The 13,264-nt window shown below is 37.6% G+C and overlaps 1 protein-coding gene across 2 annotated transcripts; it reads left to right on the forward strand.

Annotated features, from left to right (window-relative positions):
- The first annotated feature begins 1,280 nt into the window (after nt 1-1,280).
- LOC124555414 lies at nt 1,281-12,622 on the forward strand. 2 transcript variants are annotated; one of them, XR_006968550.1, is made up of 3 exons: nt 1,281-1,504; nt 10,327-10,567; nt 12,128-12,622. XR_006968550.1 is itself a non-coding variant. In XM_047129315.1 (2 exons), the coding sequence occupies exons 1-2, from the start codon at nt 1,308-1,310 to the stop codon at nt 10,430-10,432; spliced, it is 303 nt and encodes a 100-aa protein (XP_046985271.1). In that variant the 5' UTR covers nt 1,281-1,307; the 3' UTR covers nt 10,433-10,725. The 2 variants fall into 2 exon arrangements, 1 of the variants encoding a protein (XP_046985271.1); XM_047129315.1 differs by lacking the exon at nt 12,128-12,622 and having other exon boundaries at nt 10,327-10,725.
- The last annotated feature ends 642 nt before the right edge of the window (nt 12,623-13,264 follow it).

The following is a 13,264-nucleotide window of genomic DNA, read 5'->3' on the forward strand; positions in this document are numbered from 1 at the left end:
TCCTCCACTATTTATAGCACTTATACAAGGGTTGGAACTTTAATAGTGGCAATTGTTTATTTACAAAACAGATACATGTTTCAAAGTTTTACTGACCTTCAAAGTAGTCACCAGCATTGTGTATAACCTGTGGCCAGTGATGTGGAAGTCGTAGGATACTCTTAGCAGTGCCAGTTGTGTTGACAGTTTGAGCGGCGTGGTCTCTTGCCTGACAGATTTGTAGCAGTTCTGAAGAGAATGCCGTGAAGTGTTTCCTTCAGTTTAGAAATCAAGTTCAACTCATGAGGGCTAAAGTCAGCGGAGTGCAGTAGGTGGTGTAGCAGTTAGCAGCCCCATCAGTCAAACAAATCAATAACAGCTTGCACTTTACGTGTTTGAGCATTGCCCTTTGAAATGATGGTCAGGTCCTGCAGAAAGTGTCATCACTTTTGTCTCTATGCTGTTCATTTTTGGAACACACCATATGACCAGCTTACACAAACCACTTATCTAGAATAATATTAAATTGCAGAGAACCAACAGGCACCTTTGTACTTGTTTATTAATTCTGAAGGCATAGCCAAAAATCATGAACTTCTTTTTTCACACTGGGAAATATAGAAGCCCTTTTATTATTGTGCATTAGGCTGTGGAGCCTCAGTCACAGATCAGCATTTGAAGTAGCATTTTAGTAGGCTTTGTGGGTGTTTAACAGTAAACAGTGATTGAGATAGATTCTGAGTTGCACATCAGCAACACTGAGTACAAAAGACTTTCTTAGCTGTGCACATTGCTTTAAACTCTGTTTTATTTCATTATTGACCAGAGATAGCTTTTTGCAAACTGTGCAAAACTTAAACTTTCTGTGGATGTTAGACTCCAAAGCAAGCTGACATATTACTGATGCATTCTTTCCATTGTTTCTGGATGGCAGTGAGTAAGCAGTTAAGTGAAGTTGTACCTTCAGTTTTTATGAATTCTCAAAAGTTGTCAGGTGCTAAAGTTAAAAAGAAATTTACAACTCTCATGCTATGCAAAAAAACTATGGCAGAAAACCATCCAATACAAAATGTAAGTGTGTAACAAGTGATGTGCAACCTGACAAATCCAAAATCATTGAAACTATTAACTCACTGCAAGAAATGGTGTGCAAATCAATGGAGAAAAACAAAGTGCAGGCTCAGAAATACTGAAAGTGAATCAAATAAACTAAAGACACCAGGAGGTCAAAGCCAGATCTAAACAAGGATAAGCGTATATAGCAGCCAAAGATAATATTACTAATACTTGAGCTCAAATGATGCTACTTGCTACACAGACCATAGCATATGTACTGCATTGTCTACAGTAAAAAAGTCTCATATGCTGCAGTGAAGAACTTTATCAATAAATGCCAGGAGGAATATGACACAAAAATTACACAAACTGTATGTCCATGCCAGCCAAAATGTGTTTTTATGGGGCGGAGTGATAATTACCTTAGAGGTGTTGCCCATAAAATACAAAATACTAACAAAACAACAAAGTAAGTTGCGTAGGTTATATCAAACTAGGTGCTCATATTGATTAAGTACTATCAACAGTTACCGATATTCTTTAAAGGTAATGAAGAAAGACTATATTTTGATTTGTGGTGGTTCAAATGATGTTGCACATAATGAAGGTTTGCATGCTTTTAATGACTTAAAAACAGCTCTAAACCATTTGAAGCATTGTAACATAATTTTACTTTATGTTCCACACAGGCATGACTTAATAAATCCCCATGTGTAAACAAAGCTGTAATGGCTACATATAGACATTATGAAGAAATCTGAAACAGTTTTGTGAATATTCATAGGATGAAAGTTGATTTGTTAGAGAATTTTACACTACTCATGGCCTTCACCTCAACTGGCATGGGAAAAGAAAATTGTAGGAATGAATGTAGAAGGACTACAATGGACAATTGGCTGGTGGGAAAAAAAACCAGTCTACATCTACATCTCCGTAGATACTCCACAAGCCACTGTACAGAGCATGACAGAAGGTACCCTGTATCACTACTAGTCATTTCCTTTCCTGTTCCACTTGCAAATAGAGTGAGGGAAAAACAACTGTCTATATGTCTCCATATGAGCCCTGATTTCTCGAATCTAATCTTCATGGTCCTTACAAGTGACATATGTTGGCGGCAGTAGAATCATTCGCAGTCAGTTTAAGATACCAGTTCTGTAAATTTTGTCAATAGTGTTTCTTGAAAAGAACATCACCTTCCTTCCAGAGATTCCCACTTAAGTTCCCATAGCATCTCGCAATAAACTAAATTCGACCATTCGACTTCCCTAACACAGTTCTCACATGCTCATTTCATTTCATATCAATTTGTGATGTTATGCTCAGATATTTAAATGACTTGACTATGTTGAGCATGACACTAGTAATACTGTCACTGAAAATTATAAGTTTGTTCTTCCTACTCACCCACATTAACTTACATTTATCCACATTTAGGGCTAGCTGCCATTCACCACACCAACTAGAAACTTTGTCTAAGCCATCTTGTATCTTCCAACACTCACTCAACTTTGAAACCTTACCATACACCACACCATATCAGCAAACAACCACAGATTGCTGCACACCCTGTCTGTCAAATCTTTTATTTATATAGAGAACAACAGCAGTCCTGCCATACTTCCTTAGGGCACTCCTGACAATACCCCTGTCTCTGATGAACATTCACTGTTGAGGGCAATATACTGGCTTCTACTACTGAAGAAGCCTTCGAGCCACTCACATATCTGTGAACTTATTCAATATGCTTGTACCTTCGTTAACAGTGTGCAATGGGGCACCACGTCAAATGCTTTCCAGAAATTTAGAAATATGGAATTTGCCTGTTGCCCTTCATCCATAGCTTGCAGGATATCACATGAGAAAAGGGAAAGCTGAGTTTTGCATGAATGATACTTTGTAAACCCATGCTGATTCATGGACATAAGCTTTTCAATCCCAAGAATGTTTATTATATTTTAACTGAGAATATGTTCAAGAGTTATGTAGCAAACCAAAGTTAGGGATATTGGCTGTAATTCTGTGGATCAGTTCTTTTACCCTTCTTTTATACTGGAGTCATCTGCACTTTTTTCCAGTCACTTGAGACTTTGTACTGGGGTGAGATTTGCAATAGATGCAAGCTAGGTAAGGGGCCAATGCTGTAGTGTACTCTTTGTAAAACTGAATTGGTATTCCATCCAGACATGGTGATTTATTTGCTTTCAAACCTTGCAGTTGCTTCTCTACACCAGGAATGCTTATTACTATGTCATTCATATGGGCATCTGACTGATGGTCAAATGATGTTACGTTTGTCCAGTCTCCAATTGAGAAAAATTTCATGGATATTAGATTTAAAGCTTCAGCTTTCATTGTGCTATTTTCAACTTCCAAACCAGACTGATCAACAAGAGACTGAGTGGACACATTAGGGCCACTTAGTGATTTTACATAGGACTAGAATTTTCTTGGGTTCTCTGTCAGATGTTTTGCTAAGGTGTGATAGTGGTGGTTGTTGTATGCTTCACATATGGATCTTTTTATAGATGCACGTATCTCTGCTAACCTTCATTTTGTCATTATTTGTGCATTCTCATTTGAACCAACCATGGTGGGTTTTTTCACCCTTAATCCACTTACTAGGCACATAATTCTCCAGCCCATGACTTACAGTCTGCTTAAACTTTGCCCATAGTTCCTCTATGTCCATCTTACTGGAATTATGTGATGTCAGTTCACTGTATAAGTGAGATACCAACGACTGCTTATATATTTTATCTAGCAGAAACGCCCTCCTAGCCTTCTTGACTGATTTATTAACTTTCATAACCATAGTTGCTATAATAACACTGTGATTGCTAATCCGTGTTCCTATACTGACATTGTTGATAAGATCTGGCCCATTTGTAGCTACAAGATTTAAGATACTTCCATTGCGTGTTGGCTGGTGAGCTAGCTGCTCAAGACAGTTTTCAGAAAATACATCGATGTGGACACCTGGCTGAAAATAACTTACAAGTTTGTGGTGCCCTCCATTGGTAACGTGGGAATTCAATATGGTATTGGCCCACTCTTAGCCTTGATGACAGCTTCTACTCTCGCAGGCATATGTCCAATCAGGTGCTGGAAGGTTTCTTGGTGAATGGCAGCCCATTCTTGATGGAGCGCTGCACTAAGGAGAGGTATCAATGCCGGTCAGTGAGGCCTGGCACAAAGTCGGTGTTCCAGAACATCCCAAAGATGTTCTATAGGATTCAGGTCAGGACTCTCTGCAGGCCAGTCCTTTACAGGGATGTTATTGTCGTGTAACTACTCCACCACAGACCGTGCAATATGAACAGGTGCTCAATCATGTTGAAAGATGGAATCACCATCTCCGCATTTCTCTTCAACAGTGGGAAGCAAGAAGGTGCTTAAAACAGCATTGTAGGCCTGTGCTGTGATAGTGCCACACAAAAAAAACAAGGCGTGCAAGCTCCCTCCATGAAAGACACAACCACACCATAGTACCACCGCCTCTGAATGTTACTGTTGGCACTACACACGCTGGCAGATGACATTCACCATGCATTCGCCATACCCACACTCTGCCATTAGATCGCCACATTGTGTACCATACAACATTTTTCCACTGTTCAATCATCCAATGTTTACACTCCTGTCGTTTGAAATTTACTGGTGTGATGTGTGGCTTATGAGCAGCCACTCAACCATGAAATTCAAGTTTTCTCACCTCCTGTCTAACTGTCATAGTACTTGCATTGGATCCTGATGCAATTTGGAATTCCTGTGTGATGTTCTGGATGGATGTCTGCCTATTACACATTATGACCCTCTTCAACTGTCGGTGGTCTCTGTCAGTCAACAGACGAGGTCGGCCTGTACGCTTTAGTGCTGTACGTGTCCCTTCACATTTCCGCTTCACTATAACATCAGAAACAGTGCACCTAGGGATGTTTAGGTGTGTGGAACTCTCACTTACAGATGTATGACACAAGTGGCACCCAATCACCTGACCACGTTCGAAGTCTGTGAGTTCCGCGGAGTGCCCCATTCTGCTACCTCGCGATGTCTAATGACTACTGAGGTCACTGATATGGAGTACCTGGCAGTAGGTGGCAGCATAATTCACCTAATATGAAAAAAAAACATATGTTTTGGGGGGTGTTTGGATACTTTTGATCACATAGTGTTTGTTCGAAAGTATTTCACCTGACTGCCTGTCTGTAAACCCCCCCCCCCCCCCCCCCCCCCCACACACACACACAATGAATCCATAGACATCCCAGTTTATACTCAGCAGGTTAACATTGTCTCCAAACAGAATTGCATGATCTGGGTATTTATGCACTAATGACCATACACTTTCTTTGGATGACTCTACAACTGCCACAGTGGAATCAGATGGTTGGTAAAAACATCCAACAATTAACTTAGTTTCACTTACAGCTGTTATACGCAACCGGATGACTTCACTGTCACACTCAACTTTGACCTCAATACACAGAATGTTTTTGTCAACTGCAATGAAAAGTCCCCCTCCTGTGGCCTCTAATCTGTCTTTCCGATATACATTCCTGTATGATCTAAGGATGGCCTGAGAACCCATTCAACAGGTGTCGCAGGTGGTGATGTGAGCCACAACTTGCAGACAGCTGCACCCTGCATGCTCAATAGCTGCTGGCAAGGCCATCTCCATATCTTGGATGAGGCCCCCAGCAGACATACCAAGAGCACACTGGCTATCTTCCCAGCCCTGAGTGCCATCTGCCTACTGGGCTCCATAAGGGTGGTCAGTCACATTGGCCCTCCAACTTGAGCTACACGAATGTGTTACCACCTCCCACTCACCCTGCTGTGATGGTGGATCCACTGCATGGGGTACATGAGGAGGTGCCTTGGGAGCAGAGCCTAAGGGCAAAAGAAGCAACACATGGGGTATCCCAAGTGACATGCCAGAATCCCCACCACTGCTATACCCCAAGGCAGCAGTCTGAAAGTAACTGACCATTGCCAAAAGCGCATTCAGCTGTTTGCGAACTGTGACCAGCTCCTCCTGCATCCACACACAGCATGCACACATCCTAACCTTCCCAGCAACACTAACTGAAGGAAACTATAAAAGCAGACAGAATCCTAGATATGCAATTTGCTACCATTCTGATGTGTCACCAATGGACTCTGATGTGTTAATGATGTATGTAGCTGGCTGTTCAGTGAGCAACTATTGTGTTACAGACTGAATGGATTCATCCTTACAAAACCACAAGATTGAGCCTATTAAACAGAAAAACACACACAAAATGTAATAAATATAATATGAGGAAAACATGGAAAAAGATGAACACTTAGCTTGCTGCTTTATAGATAGATGTATGTCAGCAAGAGCTGTGGCCTGACTGACTGGCTTACTAAATAAATGCATGGATAAATTCAAAATGAAACAAATGAGCAACTACTGCATTACAGACTGAATGAATTTACACTTACAAAAGCATGAGATTAAACCTCTTAACCAGAAAACCACACAAAATTTAATAAATATACTACGAGGAAAACACAGGAAAAGATAAACACTTCACTTACCACTCTGTAGATGTGTATCATCCAAGAGCTGTATGTATCCTGTCTGATTGACTGATTGAGATAGACCAACTTGGAGAAATGGGTAATGAAAAATGCCTTTCCCAGACCTCCAACTGAAATTTCTTTTTTAGAGAAAACTGCATAATTGTTTCTACAAAACAAAAACTAGCTATTTATCACCAAAACATTAGAGGCCTCTGCACTGAGATCAATGATCTTATAATCAATGTCCGTGAGCCACAAGATATAGATTATGTCTGTGTTCTTTGCTTTACTGAGCACCACATTAGTTCTGGTATAGAAAAACTTGTGATAAGTAATTATTACCTAGCAACATCATTCTGTAGAAAATATAAAGAAAAAGCTGATGATGCCATCTATGTTAAAAACAATGTCACATGTAAAGCAATTGATGGGTAGAATTACTGTTTAGAACATTATTAGGAAGTGTGTGCCATAGAATTGTCTTTAAGTAATTCTTGTATATCAGTAGTAACAGAATGCAGAGAATGTTCGGGGAACTTTAGTCTCTTTTTGAAGCAGTTGGATGCTCTCTTTATGTATATATTCAAACAGCAAAGATGTGATTTTTGCTTGAGGACTTCAATGTAAATTTTTAACAAATCCTAGAAACAGATCAGACCCAGAAAATCTGATGCCCACATATAATCTACCTTCTGTAGGTAGCTTCCCTGCTAGATAATTCCATGTACAAGCACACTAACTGATAGTATAATTACAAACAAGACCAATATAGGGGATACAACTACCAGGAATGCCGTGAATGGTCTCTCTGGCCATGATGGACAATGACTCACTATTAACAGTGCAGATATCTATGAGAAAGAAAGCGGCCTCCGCTGGAAAACAGCTAGAATAATTAATGAAGACGCTATCCAGACTCTTAAACAACATCTCCAGGACACAGGCTGGAGATCTGTGTATAGTTCAGATAATGCCAATTCCAATTACAATATTTTGAGTAATAAAATGGCACTGATTTTTGAAACTACATTCACAGAAAGAATATGTAGGACCCAAACCAAGAAACTTATGAAAAAATCCTAGATAACCACTAGTATTAAGATTTCACACAAATAGAAATGAGAGCTGTACATTGCCTCAAACAAATTCAGACAAGCCCAACCAATGAAATCACTATAAATATATAGTAAAATACTAAGCAAAGTTATTCAAAAGTCAAAAATTTTGTAGCTATGCTGCAAAATTAATGAACCTAGTTACAAAATCAAAACTGTATGGGAAGTGATAAGAACTGATACTGCCACAAATTGCCCCAATAGGACCCACAACATTGTTAACATTCTTCTCAGCAATGAAAGCGGACAAGTACAAAATCAAGAGACAATGTCAAAAAATCTTAATGAGCACTTTTAAGTGTTGCTGAGAAAATAGGACACAATGGCTCCTTAGAAAAGAGCATAAAATACTGAAAGATGATTTCCAAAATTCCTTGGAGCAGATATTTGTAGCACCATATAACAGTACAGGAAGTAAGAAGAACCATAATTTCTTTGAAAAGTAAATATTCAACTGGTGTTGATAACATCTCCACCAAATTGCTAAGAGCTTGCTGTAATCAGTTCAGTGAAGTCCTAGCTCATATATTCAATGCTTCTCTCAAGTGAGGTTTCTTCCCTGACTGGAGAAAGTATACTATTGTAAAGTCCCTCACAGGAAAAAAAAACGATGTCTCAGATCTTACAAATTATCATCCTATTTCCCTTTTGACATGATTTTCTAAAGTTCTCAAAAAATTAACATATACCAGGATAGTCAATCACCTAAAAAACTTTACGATAATGAGTAAAAACTAGTTTAGATTCAGAGGAGGTTTCTCCACAACCAACCTATGTTTTTATTTACCAATAACATTTTGGAATGCCTCGATAACAAGACATTGCCTGTTGGCATATTTTGTGACCTGTTTAAGACTATTGACTCTGTCGAATGCAAAATACTTATAGAGAAAGCATGCCACCATGGAAACCAAGGACAAATACACAACCGACTCAAATCATATCAACAGGGCAGACAACAGAAAATAGAGCAGTTAGATGTTAGCAGCAAACAGGTAGGAGAGGTAGAGTCTGACTGGGGTCCGCACAGGATTCTGTCCCTGGTCCCTGCAATTTCTCATATATATTAATGACCTCTGTCCTCAAACAAAACAAGCAACTTTACAATGTTTGTAGATGACACAAGTGTTTTGATAGACAATAAAACATCCACCAGTCAAGAGTTAAATGCCAACCAATTACTTGCAGATATTCTTAACTGATTCACAGCAAATTCTCTATCAATAAACATGAGAAAAACGAATTAAACTGATTTCCATTCTGGCCACGAAAACCCACCGGAGATAAACATTGCATATGAGAGCCAGAAGATACAGAGGGTACACTGTTTGAAATTCTTAGGCATCCCTGTAAATAGTAGGCTTAACTGGGAACACCACATCCACCAAATCCTGAAAAGGCTTAGCTCAGCAGCATTTTCACCAAAATTGGAGACATCATTATCTCAAAATCTGTCCACTTTGACTGCTTCAACTCAATTATGTGTTATGGAATAATCTTATGGGGAAATTCACCACTGTAGAAAAAGTCTTTGCAAGTCAGAAAAATGCTGTTCAAATTTTGTGTGGAGTGCCTCCAAGAACCTCATGTCATAATCTTTTTAAGCAAACAGGACTACTAACCACTACCTCACAGTATCTCTTTTTGATCACATCATTCATGTTTCACAGTCCCTCTGAGTGTGAAATGAATGAGTCATACCATCAACATATCACAAGAAAGTAATGTCACATACACTGTGACCTGAAAAATTTGCCTCTGGAGCAAAAAGATGAAAAATACACAGATATCTTCAACACACTTCCAAGTAATATTAAGTGTCTATGAGGTAGTATTATACTGTTTAAAACTGAGCTACAGCTTGAAAAAAGTTTCTATTCTGCAGAAGAATTGTTTAGCAGAGATAGATAAGATGATTTTCCATGTATTTCTCTTTATTCCTGCTTTGACGTATCTTGCTGCCTTAATTACATGAATTTGTGTTCTGTAAGTCAAAAAGGTGGTCTTTTTATTTTATAAATAACTGATTAGATAATATTTAAAATGGTTATTAGAACTTAATGATTGTGTTTTTTATTATCATTTTATAAATTGTATTCTTAATCTATGTTTGTGGTCCTTAATTACATGAACTTAATAATGAATTAAATGTTTTGACTTGTTCCACATCCATATGTTACCATGCAAAAATGGACCTTTGGAATATGTACCATAATAAAACAAAAATATAAAGATGTGCTGCTGTGAACTATAGTGTGTTTAAATTATTTTCTCACAAACTATTAGAGTCAATGAGAAACCAAATAGATATTAATGTACAGTTATATTACTGCTCTTCAGGGACTATAATTTCGGATTTTCTTAAATTTAATGCATTTTTGGACTTTGAAATAGAGTGCCTACATATGATGTTAACTTGGAATGGAAGTTTCTTATGTTTGGAGCTGATATATTTCTAGTTTTACTGCATGGATTTATAAACTTTGCTGTTTTATTTCATTTCCTCTTGCAATTTCTTTCAATTTTACTTAGTAAAAGAAATTTTGTTCAGTTTTCCATCATAAATTGTTGTTTTCCTCATTTACTTTTAGTAACTATCCTATTTTATTAATTTTATTTGCAGAAGCTGCCATATTTCACAATTATCATTAATTCCTAGGATACTCAGTAAAAATTCATTGATTCTGCAGCCAAATTGGCTCAAAGTTGCCAAATGGAATGATGTGTAACCACACCTTAGAAATGTTTTTAAACCAGATTTTGTACTGGGTTGTACAATTACCCAACCTTCTGCTGCTCACAAGCCCATGTACAGGAAAGGTGGTAAAATGGAACTCACTATCATTCTAGAAAATGTAATACAGGTAAGACTTACTGAACCCTTTATGAAAAATGGTGTTCTCAACAAGAGCCACTTTCGCTTTCAAAAAAGCTGTTCAACAGAAGACACAATTTATTTTGGTAGAGCACTTGCCCGCGAAAGGCAAAGGTCCCGAGTTCGAGTCTCGGTCGGTCACACAGTTTTAATCTGCCAGGAAGTTTCATATCAGCGCACACTCCACGGCACAATTTATACATTTGCAAATGCAGTCCTTCAATCTTTGAATGGGAAAATTACAGCAACTGGTGTCTTCTGTGATTCATCAGAAGCTTTTGAGTATGTTGATTGCCATATTCTTTTGCACAAACATGACATTACATTTATTATTTTCCATGGATCCCTTGGAGAGGAGTCTCTGGGATGTGGAAAGAGTCTTTTTTTCCTCAGATACATGGATATTGTACAATCTAATGCAGACAGAGTAATGAGCTATAATCCTTGTGAAGATATTCAAAGCCAAAGTAATCAGAATAAATGGTGTTGCAGGTAACTGACTACAATGGGATCTCTAGGATAGAAAACAAAAAGTAGTGTTCAAAATTTCAGATGACATATGTAACTTCCCTGCTTAACCTGAATGTAGTCATATCAACAGTGGAGTGCCTCAGGGATCGGTTTTTGAGCCATTGTTCTTCATTAGCCTTATAAATGATTTGTTTTGGAAAGAACTAAACCTATAAGTAACTGTATGCCTTCACATCTATTAATTTTTAATGATGTTTTATTGTTATATTAAGCTGACATGTCTAATATCATTGCAAAATGATCTGTGGATAACAAACAGTTAACTATCTTACCCGATCTAGTCATTCCAAAAATCCTGAAAATGTTATGTAGAATGGAATACAAGCCATCTTTTGACATTATTATAGTAATGGTCACCTAGTCTGGTTTACATGAAGGCCACTCTATTGTTATCGTATTTAAAGAGGTTAATTACATATTTCTGTAGGCAAATTATCCATTTATCACTTCCTATTGTCTTGTCTACATCTTTGATCATGCTGTTCATAAAATATTGTGAAGTAAATTACAGTGTTACGTCATCAACAGCAACACTTTTTCATGAATGGAGTCTGTATCATATAGCAGGAAATAAAGGTTCACATTAGCAAATTTCACAACAAATATTAAAATTTATCATGAATAGGTAAAACTCGAATACAAGGTGTGATTAAAAAGGTAATGGGATTTTTTTAATTTTCCGGCTTTATTCATCTGATTTAAAAAAAAAAAAAAAAAAAAAAAAAAAAAAAAAAAAAAAAAAAAAAAAAAAATCTCCTTGATACACATGTTCCTGATGTATGTTTGCATTTTCAGCTGTTTTGAATATTTAATTTAATGTTGACAGTTGAAAAGGTTATATGTATTTTTGAGTGCACAGCAAGTTTTTATTTTAGAAAAAGATTGATCAAAGAATTTATATTAAATTTTGTCTGAAAAACAGGATAAACTGCAGCACTGTGTTTAAAATGTTTACTGTGGCTTTTGGTGAATCTACTATGAGTAAGGCAAGTGTTTACAAGTGGTATAAACATTTCAGAGGGTTGAGAAGACACTGAAGACGACGAAGCACTGGAGATCGTATAACATCAATTACTGACAGCAATGTGGAAAACGTAAAGAAAATGCTTCTGGAAAATCATCGAATCACCATCACAGTGGTTTCTGATGATGTCTGCATATCCAAGGAATACTACTTGGAAGTTGTGCACTGTTTGCATAAAGCAATCCGAAGAAAAAGACTAGAACTGTGGCAAAACCACTCATGGAAATTGCATCACGCTAATGCTCCTGCTCACACCTCAATGCCTGTTTGTGATTTTTTGGCAAATAGCAAAACTATTATGTTGCCTCAGCTACTGTATTCAATGGAAATGGCCCCCTGAGACTTCTGTTGACTCCTGAGGCTGAAGAGAAATTTTACCACCAATGATGATATAAAAACAAAATTTCTGAGGGAGCTGAACGCCACAACAAAAAGTGAATTCCATGAGTGCTTCCAAGATTGGTAAAAGCACTGGCACAAGTGTATTATATCTGACGAGGATTACTTTGAATGTTGATGAATAAATGAATGTTCTCTAAGAAAAACAAAAATGTTCGTTACTTATTGGTCACACCTCATATAGCATCCCTTAAGGCTACATGCTTCAACTTCTCTTGATTTTGATGTATATAAATGATTTAGCAAAGACATTAAAGGCCTTTAAAGATGATGTGATGTTTATGGATGACAGCTGGGCAATTGCATACTAATCATAGACTCAAAATTAAACTCACATGAAGAGTTGATTAACTCAACAGACTCACTGAGACAGATTAATTAAAGCTTTGCTCTTGGAGATATCAATATTCATCATCATTATGAGCAGCAACATCCACTTAGATCCACTACTGGATGAAGGCTTCTTTAGATTTTTCCATGCAGTGGAGTCTTCAGATATAGTGATCCATGTTGCTCCTGCATTTTTTCTAAAGTTTTTTACCCACCTTCCATTAGACCATCACTGCCATTTTGTATCTCCTGGAATAAAGTAAAGATCTCTTCGTTGCATGTTTTTCCCACTGCCATTTCATTTTCCTTGTAGTCATAATCACATATTCCACTCCAGTTTGTTCCCTGATCCATTTGTCTGTTTTCTTGTGTTACCAACAAACATCTCTCCATTGCTTATTG

The sequence above is a fragment of the Schistocerca americana genome, chromosome X (genome assembly GCF_021461395.2).
Source record: "Schistocerca americana isolate TAMUIC-IGC-003095 chromosome X, iqSchAmer2.1, whole genome shotgun sequence".
Lineage (NCBI taxonomy): Eukaryota > Metazoa > Arthropoda > Insecta > Orthoptera > Acrididae > Schistocerca > Schistocerca americana.

Excerpts from the sequence above, each read along its gene's own strand:
- LOC124555414 (XM_047129315.1), top strand. The coding sequence starts at position 1,308 with ATGTACTGCATTGTCTACAGTAAAAAAGTCTCATATGCTGCAGTGAAG. Across the intron at positions 1,505-10,326 it reads AATACTAACAAAACAACAAA|AAGCTGCCATATTTCACAAT; the intron begins GTAAGTTGCGTA and ends TTTTATTTGCAG.